This window comes from Drosophila ficusphila, unplaced genomic scaffold (assembly GCF_018152265.1).
Source record: "Drosophila ficusphila isolate 14025-0441.05 unplaced genomic scaffold, ASM1815226v1 contig_791, whole genome shotgun sequence".
In the NCBI taxonomy this organism is placed as follows: Eukaryota; Metazoa; Arthropoda; class Insecta; order Diptera; family Drosophilidae; genus Drosophila; species Drosophila ficusphila.
This window is the reverse complement of record NW_025064737.1, coordinates 21,178,102-21,193,335: the sequence shown is the minus strand read 5'-3', so window position 1 is coordinate 21,193,335 and position 15,234 is coordinate 21,178,102. Positions and strand designations below refer to the sequence as shown.

The following is a 15,234-nucleotide window of genomic DNA, read 5'->3' as shown; positions in this document are numbered from 1 at the left end:
GACGTATAAATATTGATTTTGAGGAGAGGATTTGGGTGTCGCATCTTGGCAGCACACAAACCACCCACAATTGCCAACTCCTGTCCGAGTGCCAATTATAAAAGGCCACTCGAAATGCGCCGCCGAGTGAGTAAATGTGGATGCCAACTGACAGTCGGGTAATAATTTCAACAACATGTCAATGCTGATGCTCATCAAAGTGATTTCTGCAGCAGACTCTGTTTCAGGTTCCCATGTCTTTGCCCCCCCCCCCCCTTGTAAAAACCCCCCACCCATGAAAGTTGACAAAACGCCAACGCATTCGAGACGTTTCACATCAGCGATTGGTTTTGCTCGACATTATATACACGAGTGCACACACATCTGCACCCATATCCGAGTGATATATATGGGTGCGTGTCTGTTTTTATAAATAAGTGGGCTGAAATAAAGAGGTAAGTGTGCTTGAGGGTGGCAGGTGAGTTGATTATTTTCTTTATTTCCCTCCATTTTTTTTTTATTATTGGGGCAGTCTGGGCACAGACTATAAATTTTGATATATTTAGAGGTCCAACATTGAGGACATATGTCATCATCTATATTTTTTATACAAATCGTGTGGGATTGCAGTTCGTAAATATACTTATGTTGAAATCTAACACTGCATGGGGATTTAGAAAACTTTAAATTACTTCTACAGCATACAAATTAAAAGTTAACAATTTTGCTCTAAATATTTTAAACAATTATTTTTTTGATTTATGTTCTTACGTGGGAGTGACTCTGCTCAACTTCGATTTTATGAAAATAAAAAGCGGAATGCTTATTTTAATGGATTTTGACCATAAAAGGAATGTTGCCTTCTTCGTTAGGTCTCTTCTTAAATCAATAAATCTGCATGTGAAAAAATGAATCAATATTTTAGGCACCTTCGTTTCTTAAAGAATGCCGGCGATACGCTTTAAAATGCTGAGCATCAAATTAGAATTATTCTATTTAACACTTGCGTTGATGAAATTTGCAGTCTTTGATGTTCGCATGCACTTGTTGTTACGCATATTAAAACTCAATCAAATCAATTATTTATAAACTCTCTAAATTATGCTAGAGGTTATTTTTAGCAGAATCGCCTTGGGATACCGGCTCTAATTGCAAATAATAAGCCTCAATTGGCGATGGCCAAAAAGGCCTGGCTGCACAGCCGCAATTTAAGAGTATGTCTTGGGGACTCTAAGCCTACGCACGGTCATAACATCGGGCATAGGAAAAAACAAACCCACCTACCGCAATAAAAGCCCGTTTCAATTTCAAATTGATTGCCAGTCGACTGTTATTATTATCTGCTTTTATTGTTATTTTGTTTTTTTTTTCTGCCTGTTAATGTCATTGTTGTTGGTGCCATTTTGCTTTTGGTGTTAAATACTCGTGCGAATTTTTGAGCTTTTGGAGGCCACCATCGTTTTGGGCTTAAGTTTGAGTCTCGGTCTAAGTTCGGGTCTTTGGCTTGGCGCCACCCCCACAAAAGCACAACGTAAATAAATATAAACATTTATATTTGTTTTCATGCTTTCTCGTTGGCATTGCCATTGGCGAGGTGAGTCTCAGGCGTTGGCCCACTTGAAAGATAAATAAAATATTTTTACTGATTTTGTGGGGGAAGAAATAAGTTTTGTTGGTCTGCTGACCGATCGAAAAGTGTTGCCAAAGGCAATTAAGACAGGTTTTTTATACGATGCGTATAAGGTACTTGATTGTAATAATATTATTGATATGTTGGGGGGCTGTATTGCGTCGTCGTTCTCAAAACTCTAAAGATTATGTCATGAAGAACTTAAAAGTTTTCTTTGGATTCCAATTAGTTCCCAATATATAAGTTACTTTGCTTTAAAACTGAACCTTGTTAGCATCCTTTACTACATTCCGGACTTCTCCATCAATACAAATGTTTGCTGACAAGTCTTTTTGTGTTGTCGGGGAACATTTCCATTGCATAAAACTGATGAGTTCGTCGGGCACGACACTTTCCCACCGCCGAGTGGATCGAATGAATCAAAGCTGCTGATTTTGGAGTGCGGTTCTTATTGCCTTGTCCGCGCAGTCTAGTCATAGTTGCTATGTCCGATGTTGTCGATGGTTGGTTTGTTCGTTTGTTCGCCGGTCGGGTTGCCGTGATGTACGCTGTACCCTTCCTAATATGGCCAAAAGCATCGGCACACACTAGTACACTTGTTTCGTGTTGGCCAGATATTGTGCCTGTGCCGCTTGTGCAACATATCCAATTGGAAATGAAAAACTCTGACCTACTAATCACCGAGCCAAAAAGCCAATAAGAGTCAGCCAGCGAAAGACAGCGGCGAGCGGCGACGGCAGTAACAACAGGCAAGTGCCACCAACCAGAGACAGCCAAACCAACGACATTGTCGATGTGCGACAGCAACACCAAACACACAGTAACAACAGAACAACAATAACAACAACAACACAGTTAAACAGCAGCAACATCGCGGCGACAGCCCAAGAAAATCAAAAGATGGACAATAACTTTAAACCAGTTCCAAATGGCGCAGCCTTGTTGCCAATTTTCGCATGTTACATACTCTCCGGCTCGCTAAAGAGTTCTGTTCGCACAAATTTGTTTTGAATTTGATTAGAGTGCTGCTTTAAGGCTATTTGGGCCCGCAGGTTGCCAGCCCAATTGACATTTCATGCCGTATTAAGTTAGACACGCGGACAGACAGTCCGACAGCTCTCGGCAGACAGTCGGCAATTTGCGCCATTTGCTTTGTCGCATTTGTTTTACCTCACTTTTCACTATAAAATTATTATGTTCGAGTCGAAAAGAGCGCAAAAACCAACCAACAGCAACAACAACAAAAATGAAAATAGCGCACAAGGACATTCGCGCATGCGCCCCAGACGGCGCCAAATCGACGATGGCAAAACCAAAACGAAACTGCCAGTCCCAATACTGTGGTCTAACTACCAAGTTATAGAAAGAATAAATAAAAGATAGCTCCAACTCTTAAATGCATGCTCTTAATGGTCTTGAACTTTAAATCACAAATTTACTGGATTCGTGGAAAGTTTTTATTACTTCTTTCTATTCTTTTCAACAAACATACTTTTATAAAGTTCAGTTAATTAAATCACTCCAACTTAACTTTTGTAAATTTCAACCAGTGTGCAACCGGCGGCGTCACCGATTTCTGGCTAAATTGATGATGATGACGATGATGTTGGTGGCCGGGAGGCTGTGTCAAGGCTTTTGTCGCTGCAGATTATCACGGGGTTTGTTTGGTTTGGTTTTGTTTTGCTTTATTTTGATCTGCCTGGCGTTGTGCTGTGTTTTCTTGGCATAAATTTCAATTGCTCGCATTTAACAACAATTTAAAGCAAATTAAATTTGCCGTTCGGCTCGATTATTGCTGCTGATAGGCGAGGCTCGGTTCCCAATGAACTTATAGCGCCATCTATCGGCAGCTCTGCCATGTGCATATAAAGTAATTTTCTGCTACATTAGGTTTCGCCTTCCATTTGGAGCCTGTGGGGGCAAAAAGGGGAGCCTACAATAAGTTGGACAAATTGAGGAAATCTTGGCGGGTTTTGTGTGTACCACATTGCACTTGAAGTCGAATAGGAAATGGTCTGAAACAAAGTTATTATTTTGATCTAATTTTGGTGGTACAATTTTAATAGCTCAGGTTTTCTATTTTTACTTAAAATGTTTGGGATTGCTTATGATATACGTTAAAACAACTTAGCTCATGAACCTTGGTTTTGAAATTACTTCTGCTCAATTTCCTACTATTTTCCTTTGTAATAAATAACTCACAACATTTTCTTTCCACATTCATCTGTCTGGATATCTTTACTTCTTGCAATAAGCTTATTAGAGCGCCAACAACTCGATCAATCTGGCATTAAGCTCCGGCAGTGAAAGAGCAACAATTAGAAGAAATTATTATAGATTTGTTTTGAGCACTTACGGCTGCTTCTGTTGGCGCTGTTCGTTGGCCTTTTCGCTTCGCCTTCGACTGGCTTTCTGGCCAGAAAACAGGCGCCCACCATCGCCCACATCAAATGCTCCACTTAGACGCGCTCCATTGTTTCCGCATTCGATTAAAAATGATAAATGCCTCGCTGCGCTCAAGTGAAAACAACACGAAGAAGAAAATACTCGTATATCCAGTGGTCTGGTTGCCTGGGCTGATTTTCTTGACCAGTTTTAATGTCTCGTTTATGAACGCTGATAAGTCAAATGTTCCTGGGCGTTCTGGCCCGGAGGCCCTGCGTAATTATTTGATTAATTTTATTGCCTGGTCGGTTGTGTGAGACTGTCGGAGATGGCGGTTAAATATATCGTTTATGCTTTTATTAAATTGCACGCATTAATTAACTCGGGGAGCGGGGAAGCAAACGAAGTCGAAAACGAAGTCAAAGCCAAAGGCAAAGCCAAAGCAAATGCCTGAAACAGACATCATCGGGGCTTCCCGTTCCCTTAGATTTTTCCCATTTTCTCCATCCAAAGCCCAGCGGCCTTTTCCATTTCAATTAATTGCCCCGACGTGGAAATTAGCGATTTCACATTATTGTTGGTAATTATAGATTATATGCTGCACATAAATCTGTGTCAATTAAATGACCGCAAGGTGAACAGCGCACTCACTTAAATCGCAATACTTTCCGATTATGTCATTATCCTGGTCCTGAATTGCCCCGATAAGCACCCAGTAGCCAAGTGGCACCACCCATTCACTAAGTGAACGGCAGGACAAAATTTCCATCTTACAAATATTTGCGGGTAGCGGCTTTGTCCCCTCTGGAAACCTCATCCCTACTCTCAGTTAACTGGACAAGGCAACCACAAAATGGGCCAAAGTGGCCCTATAAAACGAGGACATCGGTGGGGTTAAATTGGGTTCGCAATGTGGTGGGGCAAGTGGCTAGTTGGTTTCCCTTTGAAATGTCAGCCCAGCGGTCAAGGTGTAGATTCTGAGAAATCATTGAAAGCGAATGCAGGCATAATTGATGATAGATTTCACGTCAATTAAACGTGGCTTACAGGGAATCTGGTAATGTATTAATGGGTCTGTCGTTGGAATAAGATGAAATAACTAAGTCTAAAGTTGAAGTCATATTTCTATAAACTAAACCCCAATGTGAAATAAATCCTTTAAATAAATCCAACAAATTTAAAAATAACCAATCACCAACCATATTTATTTCTACATTTTTGCCTTCACCTCTTTACTTTTTACAACCCTCCCACTTACTTGCCACACGCTCTCCTTTACAATGCATTGAAAAATGACTTAATTTCACTTGAAAAAACCCCAGACGATGACCAATAACCTGCTCCATTGTGGTTTCTTTCCCATCGACCGACGATGGGTGGGTTCGATGTGGAGAAGGAGGTGCTGAAAAAGGCAGTCACTCGGTCAGTAGGCGTTCGAACTGAAAACGAACTGCACTGCAGTGGACTTGGACTAATAAACATAAGGAGTAAACAAGTCCATATACGGTCAAATCGGTCAGCAGTATCTTTTTCTGACCGAACGCGGCGTTTTGAGTTCCATTGTTGGTTTCTTACTTTTTCGTCACTTATGCATTTTTCATGGGACGATCCTGAGACTCCGATCCCGATCCCAATCCTGAGATGCTGAATTGGAGTGACAGGCGGCGCAGGCGCATTGCAAATTGTCAAACCGTTATGCGAATGCGAGGCCAACTGGAGATGGAGAAAGTCCGTCGAGTTGCGTTGGCGGCGTTGCGATTTATTGTGAAATATTGAAATTACACAAGCTCCGCCGACGCTAGAGTTTTGCGCCAGTGAGAAAATGAGGAGTGCGCCAGTTGCATCTGCATTTTATGCAGGAAAAAACCCAGCCGAGTGAAAAAAAGGAGTCCAGAAACAAGTCCCAGTGCGGTTATCGCCATGACAGCTGTCAATCAGGCAGAAAAAGTCCAGTGAACGAGAAAGTTTTTTTTGTGCCTTTCCCCCGCAAGGAGGCGACTCTTTAATTTTGCCGGGCTTTCAATTAGCAGAACAAGTGATTTTATAGCGCCCTCCACTTCGGTCACTTAAATTACTCCTCGAATACGGTCAGGTAAAAGTCTTACTTGTCTGCGGGTGTTGGCCCAGAAATTAAGCAGCCTTAAACGGCGAAAAGGACAATTACTTTATTTGCGCACTCAATTTATGCTGATTTATGGAACGGACAATACCGCTGCTTCTGCCACATGCCCCATCCCACCACGATGCGTCCATCCCAAATGTTAATTGCACTAAAATGCAGATTTCTGATGCACTCTGAGAAGAAATTTAACCCACACATAAAACAGGGAATAAAGTAAACTATAAGATCAATACAAAGAATTAATAGTTTTTGAAACTCTTGAAAATCTTTGATAAAAACCCAATACCATAATCTATTATTTTTTTTTTTAAATCATAGTATTTTTATTTTAAGTGTTCATATATATATTAACATATATATATGCACATGCATCGGGGGTCCAGTTCAGGGCAGACCTTGGCTGCATTTTGACTGCCAGCCGGCAAAAGATAAACAGCGACAGTTTTCCCCCGATAAGGGGAACAGCGGCAATCGAGAGGGTGCAAATGGGGCGATGGGAGGCTGTGGCCGGGAACCTTGTTGCCTTGTCTGCCAAACTCATTAAAACGAATCTTTTTTAATGGCCAAAAGTTTGCCTGGTTGCTGCCATAATCAGTAAAATTAAGGCCATGGCAGCTGAAAACTGTTTGCTGCCTGCCAATGTCGTTAGCGTGGGGCCACAAAAAACGAACTGGCAGACATAAAGGGCGATCCTGAAAAGTTTCAAAACTATAACACTGATTTTATTTGTATCTATTGATTGCCAAAGAGGAAAACATATACGATAAGCTATAGGCGGTTTGTTTGTCTTGTGGTCATCTTGAAATGGAAATATTTTCCTTATAAGGAAAGGAAATTATTTCATACAAACTCTGAAACTAAGCCAAACAGAATTAAATGACGTTACTAAATAATTACTTAAATAACCTGCCTTAATTTTAGTTCTGTTTCATATTCTTCCTTTAATATCCCTTATTACATATCCACAGGCAGTGGCTTAAAGGCGACAACTTGAGTGTCAAACGCGGAGGCAATGCGACCAGCCACCAGCCACTAACAACTTACTTAAGCCAACTGCAGAGGAAAAACTCCTCGCACAAGAAGGAAGGCGATAGATGACGCAGGCATTGCCATTGCCATGTCACACTCTAAAAGGCCGAAAAGGAAGCCCCACATAAACGTGCTCCGGCGACTGGAGAGTGTTTTGGGTCCTCCAATTCCCCGTGCACCCCGATTTCCCCCCTCGTCTCCCCCTCTCTCACCACCCGGAAACCCCTGCACGTGGCCATCGGGCTGCACTCTTGTGCACTAATTACGAAAACTCAGCACGTTTTGCCATCGCATGGCTCAGCTTTTGGCCCGGCTGTCTGGCAGCTTGGCTGCTGCCTGTTGGCTGTTTTGGCCTGGCCGCCTTGTTGCCCGAGTGGTTAAATGCTGTGCAGAGCTGTGCTGCAGTAATAGCAGCAACATGCAACGCGACAGTTGCCTACACCCAGGGGAACTTCTTAAGGCACGCAGAGAAAAAAATCTGAAAGTTACAATGGAAATACTTCATTTAAATAAATTAAATTAATTTAAGCATAAAAAGCATGATGTAATGGCAATTACATTTTGAAACTGAGTAACATTTAATTGAAAGCTGACACAATGAAAAGTTTTATTTACAAGCTGTTGTAAAAATAAATTTGATTTAAATGGAAAGCAAATAAAGTTGTTTTGTTCTCAATAATCAAGAACATTTTTATTCGTTTTTTTTACGTTTTCTCATTGTGTACAACTAGTGGCAACAGTGGTGGCGGCGGTGGCGTGGCTCCTGCAAAAGTTAAAAACATTGCGGCAAGCAATAAAATCAACATTGGTTTCGGTTTTGGCTTTGACTCTGCCCCAGCGGAGTCCTCGACTTATTGCCTCGTCCCCTCAGCGTTGTGTAACTGTATTACTGATGAGCTTCAAAATGTGCTTGGCGTGCCACAATTTTACCAAAGTCAATGTTTGAGGTTAACGCTGGACCCACTGAGCGGAAAAAGCCGACCGGCATAAGCAGTGGTTAAGAGCTAAATACCAAATTTACCTACTTTCGATTGAAGTTATCAGAAACGCAGCTTAAAATCAGCTAGGTTTCGAAACTTTGTAGGGGTATAAAAACCAATTCTGACTTAAAACCTTCACAGCTTTAAATCCAACATTTTAGTACATATTGTGTACCCTAAATTGGAGAAATCTTGACACCCTTATATAGTGATTCCTTTAACGCTCTAGCGAAACCCGAGGCTTGGTCAACTACATATTTGCAATCTTTACGTCGGCAACATGGCTATAAAAATAAATTACACGCAGCTTAAAACTTATGTGAGGTAGGAAGAAAAATGGCTTATAGACGCGCAATGCAACCAAAAAAGCAGCTCTCCGAATTGAGAGGTATAACAAAATGACCAATCGACCTCGGGCCCCAAAGGAGGAAATATCCCGGGAAGTTAGAGTGATGAACGTTATTGCTCTTTTGCTGTGCTGCTCAATCGAAGTGATTCGCCCACACACACCAACTCACTCACACCCAAGCCACAGAAAAACGCACACATCAATACACAATCAGGGGGTTGGCTAACGGTAAAGGTAAAGCTGCCAGCCGACAATGAAGACATTAACATGACCAACGACAACAGGCAACGACAAAACTCTCCTTGGCCCATAGCTCATCACATTAATCTTCTTAATACGCCCATCAATAATTCAAAGCCAAAGGCATGACCAACTGGACAAAACCGACAGTCGACAGTCGACAGCAAGCCACCTTAAGCCCAAAAACCCTAAAACCCCAAAAGCCCGACAACTTGGCCAAGTGAAGAAGTCGCCTTCGACACGCAACCATATATATCGAACAGAGTCGAGTGCTGAGTGAATTATGACGCACTATATACGCTCCACGTTCGATTCTTTTCGCCTGAAGTGGCCACCTTCGAAAACAGTTTGTCGTCCATCACATGCAAACTATTTACACACAAGTTCCGAGCTCTTGCCTCTTGTCTGACGATGAAAGTTTATGGCTCGTTAGCATTTGATTTACGCCCCGAACGAAATCAAAAACCAGGAAAAACCCAGTTCTATATTTAATTGTTTCTGCTGATAATCTGAGCTTGGCTTTGAGCAAAGGCTGCTGCCTCGAGTTAAATACTAGAGAATTAGCATACAAAACAAATCACACTGATTAAAAGTTTAAATATATTTAATAGTTTGAATTGTTTGACTTGAGCTTTGGTGTTAGATCTTTAAACCACATTGTTTTTTTTATTTATATAAAAATCTGTTGATAACATTGTTTGGGATTTACAATCTTTATGAGCTAGTGCTTGTGTTTGTAAACAAATGATATTTAAATCCTACAGTTATCGCCATAAAAATATTTCAGAAGCAATATTTTCAATTTAAATTTACCAAATACCTTTCAAAAGTGTTCAGCGAGCAGTTCTGGCATCCAGTGTCGCATCCATAAAGAAAGCGAATGCTCTCAACGCTTTCGTTCACTGCACTTTTTGCACCCACATTTGCAACTATCGAAAATTGCAACCGTAATTGTATATGAATGACGTATGTTGAACGCACAAAAGCGCTGGAGAGCTGCCGTGCTGCCCATTGTGCTCCTGCAGCTGACAGGCGGCCCCGATCCCAATCCTCGCGTCCATTGTTGGACCTGGACAATGCCGAAAGTGCCACCGGCTCCTGCTTCACCTGTTCCCTCGACAATTTCATGTCAGTTGTGCTTCATTCGGAATTTTTCTGTTTCCATTCGACGTTGCCAACGACATCGTCATCGGCATCGCAGCTTTTTCACGCCTACTTCGGCGCTCGGTCGACCCCACGCAAATGCCCTTTGTTGCACGGATCTCCCGTGAATTGTTGCCCGCTTCCTTTTGTTGATGAAGATAGGCATCCAGCGGACCACATGTGTCAAGCCTTCGCTGCGCCTTCCATCTGGCCGCTCCTTATCGGCGCCGCTTTAAACGCCACTAATTGTGTCAAAGGTTCGCAACCGAAGAGATAGAGGCTCCAAAATGTATTCGTCGGCAGCTATAAAACCAGCAGACGGCTGCCGAAATATTTAGTTGCTCATCTGCAAAGTGAAGGCAAGAAAGTAAGTGGTTCTAGTAGCTACAAAAAGGCTATACTAGTCGGATTCATTTAAGTGATCAACAAGAATTTTTAAAAGAGCCTTATTTAGCTAGTTAAATATTTTACTAAAATGTTAAACAAAAATAAGTCTGTGAAATCAAGCAACTAGCATTAACCATTCAATAATACCTACATATTGTCTATATATTCGATTATATTAAAAATTAATCACAGTTCAATTATCTGTTTCCATTTATTTACATTGCGGTTTGTCAGTATTTTTCATAGATATCTCTTATTTAACTTGCAGTCGACATGAACTTCTCCTGGCTCGCCTTCTTCATCTTGGCCATCTTCGCCGTGGCTGTTTCGGCCAATAGGTGCCCAGCTCCATTCAACTCGGAAGGTGGCAAGTGCACTGCACAGCGCACTATTCGTGGAGAATGCCCTCATGGATCCCAATACAGTGCCAAAATTAACAAGTGTGTCTACAAAAACTAAATAAATATAGAAAAAACTAATCAAATAATGTGATTTAATTCATTTAAAACAATTTCAAAACAAACTGTTTTGCCTAGCTTGTTATCAGCGAGGTGTTTTCAAGTTGTTCTTATCAATTCGCCTTTTACTAGTTCAAATCAGTGGAAGTAGACCAAGGTCGGATGAATTATTGATTAGCTGCGGTATAAAAGATCCGTTTCAGTTGCATCTCTTGCAATAGTTGCATTTTGAGTTTGTCTGAGGTGAGTTGAGGCTGCCTGTATTTAATTTTGCACTAAGGTGCTTCTTTTGAGTATAGAAAACAAAAAGGATACAATCTTTAATCATGCTTCTGAAATGCACCTGGCTTCTGCTTTTGGTTTTGTCCTTGATGGCGGGAACCCTGGCGGGCAGCGTATGTCCTTCGGGATTTAATGCTGAGAGCAGTCGGTGCGTCCAGCAGCGTCCTATCCACGGATCCTGTCCCCCCGGATCAACCTACAGCCTCAATATTAACAAGTGCGTCCACGCGTAAGGATCTCATCGAGTTTAAGACCTAATTGAAATGTTAAGGTCAATGTGCAATGTATAAATTTACTCTTATTAAATTTATCGATCTGACGTTTAGCTATGTTTATATTTTTCAATGAGAATAATAAGTGAAGAAAGGTGTGCGAAAAAATTTGTAAAGCTGCAAGTTCCGTTTTTTAACGATCAAATTTTGTTTAGTAATTTGAGTACTAAAAATTGAAATCCAGCTATTAAAAATTTTAATTTTTGCAATAATATTGGGACAATTACTCCTTCCTAAGCTTTTAATTCAAAGCAATTCGCGGTGTTTGCAACCTTTAAGCAAATGCCATTTTCGAATCAACATCACTTTGGGCCAATTACGTTTGGCTTTATGCGGTGGTCATGGGAAGTTCAACAAGTGTTGAAGTTAAACGGGCCTGAGTGAGGACCAAAACTGATGAGCTCTGATGCTGATGATGATGGTGAATGACGTCGTCGCCAGGCGGGCACGTTGCCCATTAGTTTATTACCATGTAATTGACTCAACGCTTGTCGGCCTGTCAGCGGCGATGGCTCCTGCGGCTTTAATGTGCTGCATTTAATGCCCATGCCGACACCAGCAAAAGTAACAACAGCAACAACAATAAGAACCACAACAGCTCAACGATAGCGACAGCACATCAAAGTCAAAGCGGTTTGTCTGTCGGATCGTCGTACTATATGTATATGTATTGTATATATTGTAAGTATTGTATGTGTGTCTGTCTATCTCAGCCCGTCCGCGATTAGCTTGATTGGCCTGCCCGCCAGCACCTTTGGCCTTCCCCTCCTTATCGGGGAACCCTGTTTCGTAAGACCCGGCTTCGGATTGAATCGTCGTCGTCACACAATCGCCCAACATAACACCGCCTGCTATAAAATTCATTAAAAACTTTGCCTGCCCAACTCGGCCTGAAACCGCCCCGAAAAACGTTGGCGAAGACATAAAAACGTAGAAAACATTTAACAGTGGCAAAAACTTTGGCAAGTCCAAGCTGTCGACAGGATGTGCAGCAAACCCAATTGCATATGCCAATGTAACAAAGTTTCCAACAGCAAAATGTCCCACGCTCGATGCCAGTGATGCCGCTAAGGGGATGATCTAAAAGAAAAAAAAAGGATATTTATTTTCAGTTTACTAAGTAGTTGGGTAGTAGTTGTATAAATTTAATAAAATTAACATGAAATTTTTTTTTGTGCTGATTATCAAGTATTAAAATTCGGATATCGAAGAAGACTGTTGCAACTGTTAATCCCAAGAAAAGGACATGGCCAGGCTGTCAGCACTGCAGCCGCTGCGCGTCCATAAACTAAACGTCCTTGTCACTGGGGCTTGTAAATTTCTATGACTTGCATAAAAAAGGACCCTCCCCAGAATGCCTTCCGCTGCTCTGGGTTTCCTTTTGGTCTAAAAGTTTCCTGTAGCAAAAGTCGGGCAGCCGGACGGCGGACAACGGCAGGAAATAAGGAAATGTCCTCAGTCGTATTTGCTGCCTCGGCAGCGACATTTATCAGTCAGTTGTTGCAACGTCCTTTGGGGCGATGGCCCGGAGTTTGAGGTGCAGGTTGGCCTGAACGGCCGTCCGGGCCTTCTTGTTGGACAATTTTCAAAAGAAGTCTCAAGTGCCTGCCGCCCGGAGCCTTGCAGCTGACAGCTCGCCACTCGCTGCAGTTTGTTTCGGCAGCCGCACACTCCCACCAACGCCTTATAGCTACATAGCCATATACCATATAGATTCTGCTATCTGGTCTCTGGGCTGCCTGCAAAGTTGCCTCAGCGAAACTCTCGCGCAAATATGATGAACGTAAGCAGTAAAGTTCTCGCCAACTGATAGCCGTTCGGTCCGCTGCTACTTGGCCATCTTATAAACACAAGCTGGCCCTAAAAAACTTTCGCAGCCCGGCGAGGGGACCTGCCTCTGGTGACGGCTCAACTTTATGGGCGGCCACATAGTTGCGGCTTGGCTGCATTTCAACAATGCAGCAGCCCAGTGCTGCCATTATGTCCATTTTTTGCCCGATCAAAATGTAGTTCTCTGTGTTTTTGTAAAATAAATTTCTTAAATTTTTGTACTTTTCCATAAGAAGTGCTTTTAAAGAAACGTATACATTTGTATAGAATTGGGAAAAGCAATTTTAATCCTTTCTTTTGGTCTATCAGCAGCACTGCTAAGCTGCGATCACTTACAAAAAAATATTTCATTACTTAGGTTGCACTAATTTAATTTCAGCATTTGATCATAAAACAATGAGTTCATTTGTTATGCTTTCAGAAAAATAGTATTAAGTTTATTGTTATTTAAATTTTACACCCGCAGTCGGTATAATTTTTCTCAGTGCACTTTCCTTACACACTTTTCTTATCTCACTGGGGCATTGTCCACCCTTCTGCCGCAGTTCTTTGGTAAAAACGAAAGTGTGGCCATAATTTTTGAGCTGGGTGTGCTGCTGTTGTGGTCGGTGCTCCTTGGTTGCTGGCTAAAACTTTCTCGTTATTGATGCTGCCGTCCGAAAAGAAGTGCTGACGAGGCTCGCCAAAGGCGCCGCAAGAACGGAGCCCACTTTCGCAATAGTTTAAATGCACACTTACTGGCGTAATTGTTCGTCGTACGAGGTGATAATGGGATGCGCCGCAGAGCTCTGTAATTACTGCAACACCATGCTAATGAGTTGGTGGCATGAACAGGTATTGGCAGCTATCAAATTTAATAATCCGTTAAATGGCCCAAATCGCCTTGCAGTGTAAATCATCTGTGTTGTTTGCTAATACTTACTTAATTTGTTTGCTTATCAAAAATCGCTGTTTACTCGGTCTAATTAATGTGCAAAATTACATGTGTAAAACCAAAAACAAATTTTACTGTAGATTAGAAAACTATTCTACCAATAAAATTGTGTATTTGCCATAACTGTTTGCTATTAAATTTGATTGAAAAGGAGATACTGTCAATAAAATATTTTATGTATATTTTTCAAACTGGATATAAATTTTGTCGCATAGTGCTTCACCCAGTTATAACCAAGAATTTCTTTAAGCCTTTTGGCCATGTTTGTCTGCTCGTCTTGTGCGTGCTCGCAACTTTTATCCAAAAACTAAAAACAAGATGGCGGTTTCCGGCTTGTCCTTGTGTGTGTGTGTGGGCGTGCCCCATAGGCATAAAAACTTTAATTTGAGTTATTTGCATGAGTAGTACTCACAGTTGAAATTATAATATAATTCCACCAGCAGGGCAAAAACAAAAACTTTATCAGTGACAAGGGGACACGGACTTTTTGGGGGTCGGTAGTTATTCCAATGCAGACTCCATTGCTGCTATCTCTGTCTGTCTATCTGAATTTGTCCCGCTCGCTCATGCTCCATTTATCTGCCAGAAATGCTTTTAATGTGCAACTTCAAACCGTAAAACGAAAACTAAATCGGGAGTTGGAACATATGCCCCATGAATGCAAAAGCGATGTCTATGCAGTTGGCTCTGTGTTTGTGGGCGTGCAATTTCGTGTGTGTTTGTGCACACGTATGAGTGTGCGGTTTTGTGGGCCAAAGTTTTGTTAGCCAACAAGAACAGCGAGACCAATAAGCAGAGCGGCAAAATTTCGCCATCTACGCGACGCAAATAGTCGACAGATGAATATTGAAGCGCTGCACTTTCCGGCACCTGAACATAGTTGGTGGAAAATATCGAGTTGGCTGTCAACAACTTGGCCAACGACAGCAGCCCCATCGCTGAAGGAAAATGTGTCCACTTTAATTTAAAGTTCATCAGGGAGAGTCTTAATAAATCCCTATTTTTAAAAATTTAAAAGTTTCAGTAAAGAAAAAAATATAGAAATAATAAATATCTTAAAAGAAGACTTTTTGAAAAAAGTCGGCACTTAATAGCACATAACTTTTTTAAATAGAGTCCGATTTTGGATTGGCATACCTCAAATTGCTGGTGAAGTAGCTTTTCAAAACACTGCATAATTAGTTTGGTTGTCACTCCCGCCAAAAGTGCGTAAA

General features: G+C 41.6%; 2 protein-coding genes across 2 annotated transcripts; both read left to right on the top strand.

The window, feature by feature from the left end:
• Window positions 1-10,205: 10,205 nt before the first annotated feature.
• On the top strand, window positions 10,206-10,723 carry LOC108095731. Its single transcript, XM_017196906.1, has 2 exons — window positions 10,206-10,224; window positions 10,513-10,723. The coding sequence occupies exon 2, from the start codon at window positions 10,518-10,520 to the stop codon at window positions 10,701-10,703; it is 186 nt and encodes a 61-aa protein (XP_017052395.1). The 5' UTR covers window positions 10,206-10,224; window positions 10,513-10,517; the 3' UTR covers window positions 10,704-10,723.
• A 129-nt stretch (window positions 10,724-10,852) lies between these two features.
• Window positions 10,853-11,303, top strand: LOC108095692. Its single transcript, XM_017196863.2, has 2 exons — window positions 10,853-10,945; window positions 11,002-11,303. The coding sequence occupies exon 2, from the start codon at window positions 11,029-11,031 to the stop codon at window positions 11,215-11,217; it is 189 nt and encodes a 62-aa protein (XP_017052352.1). The 5' UTR covers window positions 10,853-10,945; window positions 11,002-11,028; the 3' UTR covers window positions 11,218-11,303.
• Window positions 11,304-15,234: the final 3,931 nt, after the last annotated feature.